Here is a 16,405-nt window from a genome sequence, read left to right as displayed (position 1 = left end):
CTATGGTGAGTAAGGTAAACACCACTTTTTCTAGCTTTTGGCATCTCAACTTAGGACCTTGAAGAGCCCTGCTAAGAAAGTATATCAGTTATTGGCCTTTATCTGTTTCTTTCACCAACATGGCACTTCTCGTTTTATCTCCAACAACCAAGTATAAAATTAGGATTTCTCCTGTTATGGTTTTGACAACACCGGGGTGTTGCTAAACATTTCTTTATTTTCTCGAACGCGGATTCACAGTCCGAGTTCCATCCATGTTCAACTTCTTTCTTCAATAACTTAAAGAATGAGAGGACATTCTCAGCCAATTTTAGCAAGAATCTGGTCAATGTGGCCAGTCTATCCGTTAGTTGTTGAACTTCCTTCTTACTTTTAGCGGCCTTCATATCCAACATAGCTTTGCATTTATCTGGATTCGCTTCAATCCCCCTTTGGATTAGCATAAAACCCAAGAACTTTCTAGCCGGGACTCCAAATGTGCACTTAACCGGGTTCAACCAGATGTGATGAGCTTTGAGCTTCTGAAATGTCTGGTCCAGATCTCGAACATGGCTTCCAAGATTTGTTGACTTTACAATCATGTCATCTATATAGACTTCCAAATTCTTGCCGAGTTGGTCTTCGAATACCTTGTTCATCATCCTTTGATACGTGGCTCCTGAATTTTGAGCCCAAAAGGCATTACGTTATAACAGTAATTGGCCTTTTCAGCAATAAAAACTATTTTCTCTTGATCTTCTGGTTATATAGGTGTTTGGTTGTAGACAGAATAAGCATGCATAAAGGATAACAATTGGAACCCAGCTGAATTATCCATCAGCTGGTCTATATTGGACATTGGGTATGAGTCTTTAGGACACACCTTATTGAGGTCAGTGTATCCGTACAGACCCTCCATTCGCATTAGGTTTCTTGACCAAGACTACATTAGCAAGCCATGTAGTATATTGAATTTCTCTCCTGGATGAATTTGGGGTGGACGTAGATGTCCACCTTCATTTTCTTTGACGACTTCAAAATAGTACTACCATGATTTTTTTTAATCCCCTTGAATAGTTATGACCTCATTTTTGTTGCTCACCATCTTCAGTTTTTGATGATTTATGGAAACCAGCATATCCCACTTATGGAGGGTTGGCCTTCCTAAAATCACATTGTATGGAGAAGGGAAGTCGACCACAATGAACCTCACTCGTTCTGATTTGAATGCCTTCTTTGTTCCCAGAGTCAATGTGAGGTCTATATATCCTTTCGGGGGTGTATTTTCCCCGTTAAAGACTATCAAGGTAATTTTACACGGCTTGAGATCTTCTACATCTAAATTTATTCTTTTGAAAGTATCCCAAAGGATCATATTTGCACAGCTGCCGGCATCTACAAATTTTTTTTTAAACCGTCAATTCACCAGGGTTCCTGTAATAACCAGACCATCTTCATGTCCTAGTAGTACACCTTGCAGAGAAGGATCCGGTTTACTGGGATCTTCCTTGCACTTTGGTCGATCCCTGACTAAAAGCACCTCTTTGAGATACTTTCTTCTTGCGCTCATAGTATCTCCACCTCCACCAAGAGCTCCACTGATTACATTATAGTCGAACTCGACTTCTGGGAATTCGTTGTCGTTGGAATCTTCCTTCTTTCCTTTATCTTTTTTTTTTCTTTTCAGGAACCAGGCTCTTACTTCTACTTAGGCCTCTGGATTTTCTTTTGTTATTTTTTATCCCTGCATCTTAATCATATATTGGCACAGCTTTTCATCTTTGACGAACTTCTCCACAACATCTTCGAGGTCTTAACCTTGATCAGTAGTAAGCCCAGGTCCATTATAAAATGCACAGAACCTGGACTGATCCAAGCCTCCTATGTTGATTACAGGTCGTGGTCGTTCTACTTTCTTCATCTCAGTCATAGCCACTTCTCTCCATATCTGAGATTGTGGTACGTTTAGTGGAGTGTACTTTTCATATCTCCCTACCCAGAATTTGTCATCCGGGTTTCTTCCACGAAAATCCTTATTTTTGTTACCTGGTCATTCTTTTTCCTTTGGAGCTAGACTTTTCCTCTTTGGACTCATCTTCCTATTTTCTTGTCCTGATGCATTTGTTATCTCCATTTGCTGAAGTTCCAGGTATTTCTTTGACCGAGCTCTGAATTCTTCTAACGTTTATACAAGATCCTTGTATATTGCTTTTGTCAACCGAGACACACTATCCAAGTCGGCCACAATCAAATGTACATGAACATTTTCTTGTAATCCCGAAACTTGCAATGTGACATCTTTGAATCGGTTCAAATATTTCTAGAGAGTCTCTCCAGATTGTTGTCGAATTTTTTCGAGTGCAAACTAGGATTTCAGGTGTCTCTTACTCGTTGCAAAATTTAATAAGAATTTTTCTCCAAAGTCTTCAAAGGATCCAATCGAATTGGCAGGCAGGGTTGAAAACCATGTCTGCACAGCTCCAGTCAAAGTTGTAGCAAATATCTGGGATATGATAGGCTTATCAATCCCCCTGATATACATATCTGTGTCAAAAGCATCTATGTGAACCCGTGGGTCTTGGCTCTATCATACTTCAGCAAGTGTGCCGAGTCAAATTCTTCTAGAAATGGGGCATTAAGAATTTCCCCCGTGAAGGGACTATTATTATATTGTCCCTTGCTATATTTCTCCTGTATGCACCAGTCTCTATACGTCTTTGAAAGTTATATGAAGCTGAGTATCTTAGTTATGATGTGCATCACCCTGGTTGTTCTCCACACTCCTCCCTGCTCCAGCATTCAGGGTAGGAATTATTATATTTGCGTTATGATTAGCATTTGGGATATAGCCTTCACCGGTATTAGCCACGCCTTGAAATTCGGTGACTGCAACCTGGATTTGAGTATCCAAGTTATGATCTGTGTTACCTCGGACCTGATCATTGACATCCCTGAGTTGATAATTTTCCCTTTCATCTCGGACTTGACCTCCATCATAGCCCAAATTCCTTGTTTGCATTAAATGCTCCCACATCTCTTGAATTCTTCTGATATTTTCTTCTTGAATTCTCCTGAAATCCTCATGTCGCTGAAGATTGTTACGGTTCTCCATATCCTCCATCCGCCTTAAGATCGCAGCAAACACGTTCTATGTAAGGCGAGTATCTGGATTTGCGGCAAGTGCAATGCGAGCAGCCGCATCTGCAAGTGGATGAGGGGGATCCATAACTCGATTCTGAGGAGATGGTGTTTACGCTGTGTCCGAGACGTCCTCACTCACATGGACAACATCATAATAAACCTCATTCTCTGGTTGATTCTGAGGTTGATTTACTTCTTCCTCCATAAGATTTAGTGGAAGATTTGGGTGTGGTGACAGTTGATCACTACTCCCTGTACGAATTGCCATTCTTGCTCGTGGACGTGGGAATATCAAATTTATGGTCCCCAAAGACGACACCAATATTTTGTCCTGAAGACAGAGATGTCTATTCCAATGGACTAGTATGTTTATGTTGGATCTTGGTGCCCTATCTAAGGTATCTATGAGTTAGATACCCTTAAGTCAAGCAGATCATTGTGCACAGAAGAACAATAAACAACTTTCGCAAAAGGGGTGGTGTGTGTGCTTGTTGGGCCGAGAGGTGATATAGGATATTTCAGGAGCAAAAACTGGCAAAGAGTAAATTTAATACGAGGAGCAATTTTACCCAAGATGCGCAAGCGCACGCGTCAACCAATGTAGGGTTTTCAACTAGCCCCAAATTATCGTCCTCAAGGAACAAATGTAAAAGTTGTGTTTAAAAGAAAATAATGAAAATTAAACAGGACGAGGAGCATTAACAACATATGTTCTTAGTTGGAATACTCCAAAGAGCATTTTCTACTAGCTAGTTATACAGAGTTAACCAATCTAAGTGGCTAAATGTTGGGAGTGATTCTTAACCTTCATTGAACAATATTAACACCAAAAACTCATTGAACAATAAAAATCATCAAGACGAGAACATTGGTGCAAAGGTCTATGTAACTAGAAATCACTCAGAGCAATTATATTTCTCTTTGAATTTTAGTTTTTAGAATATTAATAACTTTAAAAAAGGTACGCAGAAGGTGAGAAAGTAGGTTTCCGGGTTCAGTATTTTCACCCCTTTGGTTGAACCTGTAATGTTGCACATTTTTCGAACTGAATGCTCCTGTTTCCATTACGGTTCATTCAATGTAACCTGGAGCAAAGGCTTTTTGTTCCAAATCACTCTTGAAGTTTATTGAATCTAATTTCAAGGAGATCATGTCTGCCTTCTCAGAAGAGCATGGCTGAAGGGATCACTAGCAAAAGTGATTTACACATGATAGTGCTCTCCCTTATGGATATTCCTTTGACTTAGAGCAAAATATCCTAAGACTTCCAATTTCGCTTCACACTACTTTGTGAGGGTTTCATCGACCTAGTGGACTTGGGATGACTTTGCAAACCAAAGGGCATTGCGAAATCAAAACATTAAAACAAGGAACAACTCATAATTCATTAAGAAAAAGATGGTTTCATTACAAATTCATCCTAAGACAAAGAGAGTTACTTCTACCTCACCCTTAACCTACTTAAGAGAATTAGCTCATAGAGAGCACACTGCAACCACAAAGGAAAATGCAAGGAAAAGCTTTTTGAAAATTCTAAAACGTCAGGTTGAAGAAGATCCCCGGTTCAGATCTCCTTTCCTTTTATTTGAGACGTTTTGCTTTTAATCTCAGCCGCTCCATAGATCTATGGCTCATCTTTCCTCAAATCCTCTCCAATCATAGCGCTGCTCCTTGCCAACTCAACCCTATTACAGTTGTGGTCCTTTCATTCCTTTTGCATGAATTTGCACAGTGAGGACACACTCCCATATTCTCTGCTGAAGCTGACGTGGAGGCTCTCGATTGGGTGCTTTTTCTGTGCCTGTATTGTAGTGTGCTTTCCAGTCCTTCTTTGGTGCTGTTTTTAATCTTTTCTTCCAAGTTTATCCTTCAATTTAGTGGGCTCTTTTTTGCCGGGCTTCAAGGTTCTTGCAAAGGAAATTCGATCCATTAAAAGCATAAAGGGAAGAATTATATCAAATTGCTCCAGTACTGCCTTAATTCACATATTAAGTATTGCTCTAACCCACAATAACAAGTATATGCTCCTTATAGAGAAGATGGAAGAAAAAGGGTAACTTGCGCATGCAGATTTAAGGAGCAACAAGACCATTAATGGACCTCAACTTTTGAGGACCATCAGTGTGCATAGTGACAACATAATAGTAAGAGAGCAAGTGTATCATACTTGTAGGCATTACCTCTTATTTATAAAGTTTACCTGTGGGTCTTGGATTCTAAACCTTTTGTGCCTTTCCTAACAACCCAAACTCATGTATTACGCTATCATATTAGGATTGATATCCTTGGTGGATATCCTCCCTTAATTGCATCAGATTTATATTTGGATTGCCCCTTATTGGGCTTAGTAATAAATGACCTCATATATGGGTCCATAACAATTTGCATTTTGTGTTATCTCAGGCTCTTAGTTACTAATCTTGACTGGAAGGCCTAGAATACTATTTGGAGGGGATCTGGATCATCTTATGTGAAAAAAATGACATGATCCTGTGGAAAATCATAAACATATAAAGGTGGATAAATGGTAATAAAGGAAGAGGGAGAAACATATTAAAATAGATAGTTATAAAATCATAACATTGATTCACATTTGTATGATTGTGATATTTTCACATTACCGTATCATATTTTTTTCGATATATGAAAGGATCCATTTCGATTTAGAGGTGGAATGGATCAATCATATAAAGCATTTATTGTGGCTATTAATGTGGGACAACATACTCACCAATGAGAGTAGGAACTCGTGTCATATCTCTGACTCCTCTAACTGTCCCCAATGGCAGTGTAATCCAGAGAGTAGCCTACTTGTAGTCAGGGATTGTATGTGGATGCAAAATGTTTGGAGGACCTTGGTGCACCCAACAATAATGGATATGTTCGTTTTCATTTTCACATAAGGATGGGCTATGCATGAACTTGAACGGTAGCCGGAACATTATGAATGGTTATTTTGGGACTTACTATTTGCATTATATGTTGGCTTTGTTGGAAAGAAAGAAATAACTCGGTCTTTAATGCAAGAATAACAAGCGCTTAATCCATCTAGTCAAAAGGTACATACATAATAACCCTCAAGGTAGTTCAGTTGGCAGCTGAGCTTCCAATGATTTATTTGGATCAAGGGTTCAAATCCTGTCTCAAGCAAATTTTTAGAAAATCTTTGTGGGTCAGCCTCTGTCTTCGAAGGAGAAATTAATCTCATCCTTCCTCCGGTAGCGAAGCTCAATGCACCTGCTGTTTCAATGAGGGGTAATTTTCGGACCGTACTCAGATGGCAAGGTGACCGAAGTAGGTTGAATTGGGATAACCTGCAATTTATACAAAAAAAAGGTACATACATAATATTTTGGTGGCAAATGATTTGCTGATATCTTTGGATCTATGCATTACCATCACGGGTGGACCTACACGGGGGGCTAGGATAGGCCCCCGCCCCCTCTTAAATATGAAAATATGTTCTACTATATGATCTGCAACATGGTATGAAAAACAAAATTTTGAAAGTGCTCTTAAAAAGTGAAAGACAAGTGATGTTATTCATAAGAAAAGTGGTCCACCCGTTCATTGCACCCAATTAGAGATAACTATTATTTACCAGATTCAACTTGCCAACATATATAGCAGGTTTTGTTCTTGGTCTGTTACCCTCTCCAGTCAATGTGGAAAGCTAGTTTTTTTATTTTATACAAAAAAGAGTTCAGTTAGTAATGCATATCACTCTACTTGTCATATTTGTCTAGAATTTGATTTTATATTGATTGATTATCTAATTTTCTTTTTATAATCATTAATTTTTTTTACAGATTGTCATATCAGAACTCAGGAGAAGAGTTTTTAAGTTTTGACATTGATGCCAAAGAAAAAAGGTCAATAATAGTTATTAATTATTAGTTGGGACCAAATGCTAAAAATAAATAACACATTAATTAATTTAATGCTTCTGCTAAATAATAGTTAAGTGAAAAAATAAGATTCTAAATAAATTAAAGAAAGTGCAATTATAACACCAGAAGGCATAAAGGTAAATAATAAAAAAATGATCTTACAAACAAAATAGGGTTTTAAGGCTAATTCTTCATTGAAATAGAGGGTGCATTGGACCACTGTGATGGGAAGTAAAAAATTGACATTCCAACCAAAAAATGACAATTTTTTTTGTAATTTTGTTAGATTTTTCTTAACAGGTATTTTTGTATTCTTAACGTGATCATTCAATCAAAATTGACATTGTCTTTTCATAATAATAATTCAAAATTTTGCCTTCTATCATATAATTTTCTAGGTGCGCCACTTATTAGCATGTATGTAGAGAAATTCATCCAATGGCATTTTCCACATGAAGGATGGATTAAATTGAACGTGGACTAATATAGAGTATTTTTGCAGGCCAACATTCGAGTTGTGGAGGTGTGTTGCGGGATGTTGCTGGAACTTGATTGTTGAGGTTTTCTAGATAATTGAGAAGCGGAAATGCTCCAGGTGCTGAACTACTCATTGGCTTGGGAATAGCCTGGAATTATGGTTGTCATGGATTAATCTTAGAAGGGATTCTCTTTGAGTATTGTAATTTACTAGTTGGAATCTTCTAGAATTATTTTCTTGAAGAGGTAGGATCATTTAATACTGGTGTCAAATTTAAAATTTGACACCTCATCTGAGAGTCGTTAGATCAAAAAATAAGAAATTACGTTTGCCTAAACGAAATTTAAGGAAAGTAGGAAAAAACAAAAACGAATAAGCAAAAGTTGTTTATAAAAAAAAAAGGGAGGGAAAGAAAAGAAAACGAGATTAATTTTGCACTTTGCCGTGGGTCACTTCGAAACCCATGCCGCAATGGTGTTGGCGTTGAGTGCGGCATGGGTTGGAAAAGCATCATCAAGATTCAAGATAAATAAATAAATAAAATTAAATAATTGATTAAATAATTATTCATGTGGTTTTAGTTTAATTGGCGATGTTAAATATGAAATTATTTTAAAAATTTGGTAAAATAATTTTAGTTAGTTAAAATTAAAATTAATTCATTGAATAAAAATAAATCAAAATCTAATAACAAATATTCAATGTATATTATTGATCTTATTTATATCTAATCATTTTAATTTATTAATTTCATATTCCCATTAAAAATAAATAAATAAATCAAAAGATAAGAATAATTGTGATAATTCTTATTTTAATAGCGGTGTAAATTAATCGTACCTCATATAAAATATTTGCTATCCATCCTTCATAAATTTTAATTCTTCACACTAACAAATATGTAAAGTTATATATTTTTAATGAAATCTTATAAAAATTTTAAAATTATAAAGTTTTCATTTCAAATATCATAAAGACATAAATTGACTAACAAAATTTTATACAATGCATATAATTTTATTAGTTTAAAAAAAATAATTCCATACTTTTTTAAATTTAGGATAGCACTGGAGTGGACCCAAATAATTAATTTATTATTTTTTGAAAATTTTAAAAATTTAACAGAGCAAGTTTGTTTTTTTTTTTGAGTTCTCATGTTTCATGTATGCTGCTGGTTCATCCATTTTATTTGAACCAAACAAATCGCTGAGCTATTTTTATTTTCCTCGTTCATCTTCTTCCTTTCGCCGATTCAGGAACTCCAAAAACCCTAGATCGAACGCTGCCACCACCGTTTAGCGATTTTCGGTGGTGGAATTTTCCGTTCTCTGTTGCTGAAATTCGAATACCTGGGATTCGAATCGCTCTGATTTCGATTGCAGTTTCTAGGATTTTCTTGTTTCCAATTTGGGTCGGAAATGGGAAACAGAAAGGAAGAAGAGAAGAACGAGAAAATTATAAGGGGTCTCATGAAACTTCCGCCAAATCGAAGATGTATAAACTGTAACAGTGTGGTAAATTGAACTCCATTTTTGAATTTGAATATTTTTTTCTTATGTTTGGTTTAATCAAAGTGTGTTTTGCTTTCATTACCTTTATGTTTTTGGTTTGTTTGATTATTCCGAAGCTAATAGTCTTAAGCCTATGGCGCTGAAGTGGGTTTAGTTGCTGAGAACTGAGAAGAGTTGGTAATATATTAGGAATTTGACATCGAAATTTCTAATATTTAAGTGCTACTTTCCTTTTTATGGATTCCCAAAATTACAACGATTTAGACAAAATTGGCCTAATAATTATTTATCATTTGCCAAAGGTGATTATAAAAAATGAATTTGAGTTTATCATGTGATTTTCTTTTTCTCGGCATCCTATGCAAGGTTGTATAGTTTATTGATGTTATTTTATAGGAATTCTAGAGTATTTGTGAAAATAAGAACTTATGAAAGTTTTGTCTGTCTTTTTAGATGATTTCCCGTTAATTGGAATGCCATTATTTGTACAGGGACCTCAATATGTATGTACAAGTTTTTGGACCTTCATTTGCATTACATGCAGCGGAATACAGTGAGTTTCTTTTCATTTTGTTTATCTGTTCTGGAGTAGTTGATAATAATTTGAGAAAATCTTTAATTCCTAATTGGAATTCTTTTAAATTTCTGTTGGACATGTGGACAATATTTGGTATGAGATAAAATTTGTAGAAAAAGAGCAAGCCTTCGAATAATTATTGCTCTTTAAAGGAAATATTAGATTATGTTTAATAAATAAATTTCATATTCACATAAAGATATTATCTGAATTCAAGTTATTGTCAAAATTTTAAGCTTTGCTTGTGTTTCTTGAATAACTATGCTCTATCTTCTTCCCTTTTGTTGTGATGTTGTATACTTTTTGCACAATGATATGTTCTTGTTATAGTGGTTTAGTGGTAATTGATCATCCTTTTCTATGATATAATTCCTGTTTACTAGTTATATTCTGTGATAGTGTATGTTTTTTAAAATCACCTGTTTACTTTCATGTCATGCAGTCGTGAGTTTACTCATCGTGTGAAGTCTGTGTCAATGTCAAAGTTCACTTCAGAAGAAGTTGATGCTCTTCAAAATGGTGGTAATCAGGTACAAGGGTGAATTTTTTCATTTGTAGCTGCCTTTATTTCCTTGTTGAAATGAGATTTATCTGTGGCTCTTTTTTTAAGCGTGCAAGGGAACTATATTTGAAAAATTGGGACTTCCAAAGGCAGCGGTTGCCAGATAGCAGGTGCAATTATGTAGTTTACTGTTACAGCTATTAAATTAACATGATGTTTACATATATAAATATGTATAACTCGTTATGTGACATTATCATGTTATGCTTTTGCAGCAAAGTTGATAAAATAAGGGAGTTTATAAGGAATGTATATGTGGATAGAAAATATGCTGGTGCAAAGTCTTCCGAAAAGCCTCCAAGAGATGCACAGGCAATATATTCTGAGATATTGATTTGTTTCTCACTTTCTCTAAACGATTAATTTTTTCTTAAGCTTGTTATGGCTTAGTCTTGTACTTGCTGGCCTTTTCTGCCTGAAAATGTATTGGATTTCTGGTTAGTTTTTATGGTGTATGATATTTATGTGTGCTTCCTTTGTTCTAAATATAATATTTTAATCGAATTCAATTCAAAATTGCATGAATAAATGAAGAAAAGAAATAAATGAACAAGGTGATCGGACTGATCTTATATCCAGTGTTGTGCATATAGTTGTTTAATGGAACTTTGATTTTAGTGAAGTTAAATGACACCTTAGCAATCACTAAGAAAATCAGCTTGACATAATTAATTGCACCAGTATCCTCATAATACAAGTTAATCTGACCCGAGTTAAATACATTTTATATTTGCAATTGACTGTAGAGCCCTAGAATTCATGAAGAAGAGATAAGGCGAGCCAGTTCTTATCATTCATATTCTCAAAGTCCCCCATATGATAACCAATATGAGGATCGACGGTATGGAAAACAAGCAGCTGCACTTACCAGGAAGCCTGGTTCAGATAAAGTTCGCTATGAAGGGAAGATGTCTAGTATTATCTGTAGTCCTGGTCGCTTCAGCGATCATTCATATGATGAACGATTTGCAAATGAGGGATCTGAGCAATTTAAATCCAATGTTCAGTCTCCTAAGCTTCAGAAGGACATTGGGTTTAGCAGTCCATCCTATCAGCGTTCTGGTTCCAGTTCAAGTGAAGATGTATGGTCTCAAGCAAGAAATACATCTCAGGAAACTAATGGCAATGCCAAGAAAGATGCAGATGGAATTCATCCTCCACAGGTATGCTTCTTGCTCTTTCTTCTATGATATATAAATGCGTGCTTGCTTGAAAATATTAATTTTTTCACTAGCTAGGTTATGTAAATATTATGGGAGTGTTTCAGAATATGATCTATTCATATCTTGACTCTTCTTTTCTGATACTCTTAACTCTTTTTTTTTTTTTTTTTTGGAAATATCTGATACTCTAACTCTAAATAAGATAATATAAGGACTGAATACTGCAGAACTTTGAGAGTCTACAATTTCCGTGCCCAGGCCTTTCGAGAGGCACCTGGTCCCTCCTAACTGCCAATTTCTAACCAATCAATAGCCTCCTCATGACTTTCCCCTTCTTCGCTATTTATCAGAGATTCCTTATAAATGAAAGATCAATCACCCTTAAGTATATAGCCAATCACCTATAATGAAATACCATAACTACAGAATCAATCACCTGTAATTGTAGAATCAATTATTAACAAATCTACCCCATAATTACATAATCTATCACCCATAAACCCATTAAATACTGAATCAATCACCCACAATAACTGATACTAACAAGTAATATCAAAATACTCATAATAATTGATACCCATAATTAATTGGATCAATTATGATCAATTACCATAATATTAGGATTAATCGTCTATAATGATTAATGCCGATTTACCCATAATTAATTGGATCGTCTGTGGCCCTTTCTAGGGTAAACTTTAATAATTGGGGGTCTAACACATGTATACTTGGCCTACTTCTTGTTAATGTCAATGCTATTTAGGGAGGGTTTATTAAAAAGTTTAGGTGCAGTCTTCTTTATACTCTCACTATACTCTCACTTCTATGATCCCAAACATTTAAATTTTAACTTTCTAAAATGACTAAGAATTGGCTTAGTTTGAGGAATTTATTTTGTTCATACTTTCTTGATGAATATACATTCACTTTGAATGATTGTGTTTATTATATTATATTCCAACTCCAAGTGCTTGTGGCCTTATTTCTGTTGTAAGCTGATTATGCATTTCTTTAGTTCTTTAGATGACATTTATTTGCACTCTTTCCCCAGAAAACATCATTGCATTCTACAGACAGCAACTTTTCATCCTTAAGATCCTACAGTTCTGGTGGTTTAGTTGATTTTTTCTCAGAACCTGTCCAAGCTTCAGGATCCCTTCAGAATAAAGCGTTAGGCATTCCACGACCATCTGGTCCTACAAGATCCGTTAGCATGGACCTTTCCAAGCCACCAATGGCATCAGCTTCACCTATTGATCTTTTTCATTTACCAGCAGCACCATCTCAATCTCCGTCGGTGGATCTGTTTCAATCATCTGTTTTATCTGCAACTCCATCTTTTAGTGAGAATCAACTTGTGCAAACATCCCCAACCACATCTATTGACTTCTCTGTGGATCTTTCTCTGCTGCCTTCTAGTGCAACCTCAGATGAGAAGTCACTGGAGTTATCTGTCCCTAAAAATGAAGGATGGGCAACATTTGATATGCCTCAGTGCACATCATCTACTGCACAAGTGGAAATTCCAGCTGCAGTACCTTCAAGTGCTGAATCTCTGCAGGAAAGATTTGTTCCTTTTTCAACCTTAAATGCAAGCATGCAATGGCCATCTTTTGAAAGTTCTAGTGTCGGTGTACCTTCTTCAGTTTCATCTAATTTATGGCATGATGGTGTGTGGAATGGAGAAGATCAAGTTTCTGTTATGGCAACAAACACTCAAGTAAGTACACAAAATTTGTTTCCTGGCTTGTTTTGCATTCTTGTGCTATACTCCATAAGTAATTAAAGGTGTCCTGTGCTGTTGTTCTACTTCAAAAGTTAAGACATTAAGGAATAAATTGAAACTTAAATAAGGTTGTGTATGTTGTGACTGAACAGCCATGGAATGCATTTGAAGATTCTGGTGCCCATCTTCCTGTGGATGCCCTTGGTCAAGGGTTACAGTTGAACAATTTTCCATCAGCTTCTGAGGTTGGTGTATGTATGCTGTATTACCATGACAGTCTGTATTATTTTGAAAGATTCACAATCTCTTATTCATTTTGTTTCTCTCTCTCTCTAAAAAATTTAAAACCAGGGATCCAATAAAGTTGGAGTGCAAGGCATGGCCCCTATTAGTGGATTTGATAGTCACGACATCGCATCACATATCAGTGGCTCACTGTATCCTCCACCCATGCTTACTCAAATGGTTTGTGCCCTTAGGTTTATTGAGATTTTCTTATCTTTCAAATAGTAGTTTTGTTTCTGTTTTTTATTTTTATTTTTTGGTTATTAAATTTTATTTTTTTGCTTCAGGGAGATAATCAACCCAATGGAATCAATTATAAATCAACAAATCCATTTGATTATCCATATGATTCTGATGTAGATCGCAATGATATGGTATGTCACAGACTCTGAATAGACGTTCATCTATTAATTAGTTTTACTAGTTATATGTATAGTTTTGTTTATGATTATTGTTTCATAAAACTAGTTCGCAATGATACTCATTTCTGCTAGATTTGCTCTCTTATAATGGTGATAATTCCTCTGTTCACACTCTTGGGGATTCCTAGTGTGTATTTTTAGCATTTCTATTCTGTATTGTAACTTAGAGCCTTTCTAGTCAGTTCATTTTAATGTTCTGATTGACTATTAAAAAATTTTGAGGCTCCAGCACACAGCTCCATTCAATAGCACTGTTGCTGCCTACTAAAAAGATACTAATTTGACAATATAAATCATGGATATAGGAGACACTGATGGTTGCTTGATCTTCAGTTTCCTATTATGTCTCACATGCCTAGTCTTTCAATTGCAGTTCCTTGATATGAGCTCTTTGCAAGCTGCTCTGCCAGATGCCCTATTGCCAGCCACCTTCCATAGTGGTATAGCTGAACCCTGGGTCCCTCAAAATACGGTGTCCCCCTATATTTCCTCTGCAGGAGAAGGTAGTCCTTGAAGACTCCTACTGAAAGTTCAAACATCATTAATTTAAAACATTTTAATCTACAATTATTGTCCGACTCTTATTTCCTTGCTGTTTGAATCATCTCGTATGTGCTCAGTCTCACACTATATTTGTGTCAGTGTGATTTTCTTACCGTAATCTCATTCTTATTTTGATTGAATTATGCAGGTGGTTTGTCATTCATGGCTGTGCAATCACCAAGTTCTCAAATACAGTAAGTTGCAATCACGTCCTTTTTTTGTTCTCTTATTTCCTCTCTCTCTCTCTGTGTTTTTTTTTTTGGTGGGATGTGTTTGTGTGATTCATTGAAATATATTTACATGTTTTTCCTTGTGGATCCCGTTCTCTCTACCAACTTTGGAAATTTTTGGCATTTGTAACGCGGTTGTGTCTGTGACCGTTCGATGATTATCATTTGGCATTTCTAAATATTATTTTGCATGCACAATTAATTCATTGAAATATAAGTATTTAATAGTTACATTCAGTTACTCACAGGGGAGGGAGGCAACTAAATAGTATAGGAAGAGAATGACCTTGATTTAGGTTTACTACAGTTTTTGCTATGGTCCACCCATTTTATATCCTTGACTATAAAACATTCCTTACTAATCGGAAATGAAAGGAAAGTTGGCTGCGCAGAGCAACCAACATCTTTGTCCAAGATTATTTTAATCTTAAGTTTTATCTTTAATAGATTTGATGTGCATGTGTGATGAGCAATTTCTGACAATGAGGTCTACTCTCACTTTTTATTTTATTTTTCCCTAATGATGGTGAATGAACATCTTTATCTGGCAACAACTTTGTCCATGATTATTTATAATTATAAAGTTTCATCTTTAGTAGATCTGATGTGCATGTGTGGTATAAGGTTTGATAGAGCAATTTCTGACAATGTGGTCTATTCTCTCTCTCTCTCTCTCAATTTTTTCTTTTTGTAAAAGTTTGTGAAAGAGAATGTGATCTATTATATGTTTGGGGAGCGTGTTCAATTGTTCGTTGACTCTTTGAGTTGCATATTTACAGGAACATCCAGACACAGGAACCAGTTGCTTCGTTTGGTGGAAATCCTTTTGCATAGGATTATGATGTAGAATGTAGTGTTGCTTTGATATAGAAATTTATGTGTAGCCAGTGTAGTTATTCATGGAAGTAATTTTAGTGCTTTGTTACGACAAAATGTAGTTCATTATTTCCACTCGAGGAAGGCTTTGCAATTCACAGTTCCTGCAATATTCAGGCCATGCATTTGTTATACTGTAATTGAATTACATTATGATTAGAATTCTTGATGCAGGTATTGAACTTCATCAATTTGGGTTTATTAGATTGAGACTATTGAGGGTATTCCACTTTGTTCATGATTGTAATTTTACGAGAGCATTTGTTGTTCATGCCTATTGAATAATGTATAATTCTGACTATATTATTATTATTCTTTTTAAGTGCTGGATTTGTTGATCAACTTCAGGTTGATTTAGGGACATTTGAAAATAAAACAGCGCTGTTAGCGTTGTTTACTAATTTTAGTGTTACATCTTAATTTCTTATTATTATGTGTATAGTGTGGCAGCTCTCTTACTTTAGACTTAGGATTTTTTTTTTTTTTTTCTTTTTTTTCCTTTATCTGACTGTTCTTGAATACTCTTGCAACTGCTCCTTGCGCCCACTTATATTGAAATTGGGATGTTGGCAGCAACTATCAATTTTTTATTTTATGCAATTTTGTACTAAATAACATATTATGGAATGTTATTATGTAGCTCGTCGTTGACGGCAATTTTTTTTTAATCAGAAAAAAAAAACAAAAAAAAAACTAAGGCAAAAAAATAAAAACACTAACACTTTCCTTTCCGTAGGGGAGAAATGTCTGTCATGTCTGCATGAAGAAGAAGCTTCAACGAACTAGAAGGCTCATTGTAGATAGTATCATCTGATATGTCAGAATTATTTAGAGGAAGATTAGTTAAAAAGTCAGCGTAGATGTTGACTTCTCTAAAAGCATGTGCTATCGAAACCTGTTAGTAATGATTAAAATGTATTCATATCTAGTCACCAAACGAGATTCATGAGCTGCATCACCATTTTTGGTAAGCTAAGTGACCACCGAAGTGGAATCACTCTCAAGAATTAGATGACGCCAAC

At 35.5% G+C, this 16,405-nt stretch overlaps 1 protein-coding gene across 1 annotated transcript; it reads left to right on the top strand.

The window, feature by feature from the left end:
- Positions 1-8,679: 8,679 nt before the first annotated feature.
- Positions 8,680-15,807, top strand: LOC133289131 (probable ADP-ribosylation factor GTPase-activating protein AGD14). The gene is made up of 13 exons (XM_061487001.1): positions 8,680-9,002; positions 9,491-9,552; positions 10,019-10,106; positions 10,187-10,248; positions 10,354-10,450; positions 10,885-11,301; positions 12,353-13,021; positions 13,180-13,272; positions 13,379-13,492; positions 13,600-13,686; positions 14,108-14,237; positions 14,426-14,471; positions 15,287-15,807. Exons 1-13 carry the CDS (start codon positions 8,907-8,909, stop codon positions 15,339-15,341), a joined length of 2,016 nt encoding a protein of 671 aa, XP_061342985.1. The 5' UTR covers positions 8,680-8,906; the 3' UTR covers positions 15,342-15,807.
- The last annotated feature ends 598 nt before the right edge of the window (positions 15,808-16,405 follow it).

This window comes from Gastrolobium bilobum, unplaced genomic scaffold (assembly GCF_033153095.1).
Source record: "Gastrolobium bilobum isolate Gb01-03AN ecotype WA unplaced genomic scaffold, APGP_CSIRO_Gbil_v1 utg8133, whole genome shotgun sequence".
NCBI lineage: Eukaryota > Viridiplantae > Streptophyta > Magnoliopsida > Fabales > Fabaceae > Gastrolobium > Gastrolobium bilobum.
Note: the sequence above shows the minus strand (reverse complement) of the source record. Positions and strands in the feature narration are given on the sequence as shown.

Excerpts from the sequence above, each read along its gene's own strand:
- LOC133289131 (XM_061487001.1), top strand. The coding sequence starts at position 8,907 with ATGGGAAACAGAAAGGAAGAAGAGAAGAACGAGAAAATTATAAGGGGT. Across the intron at positions 10,249-10,353 it reads CAGCGGTTGCCAGATAGCAG|CAAAGTTGATAAAATAAGGG; the intron begins GTGCAATTATGT and ends ATGCTTTTGCAG. Across the intron at positions 13,687-14,107 it reads ATGTAGATCGCAATGATATG|TTCCTTGATATGAGCTCTTT; the intron begins GTATGTCACAGA and ends TTTCAATTGCAG.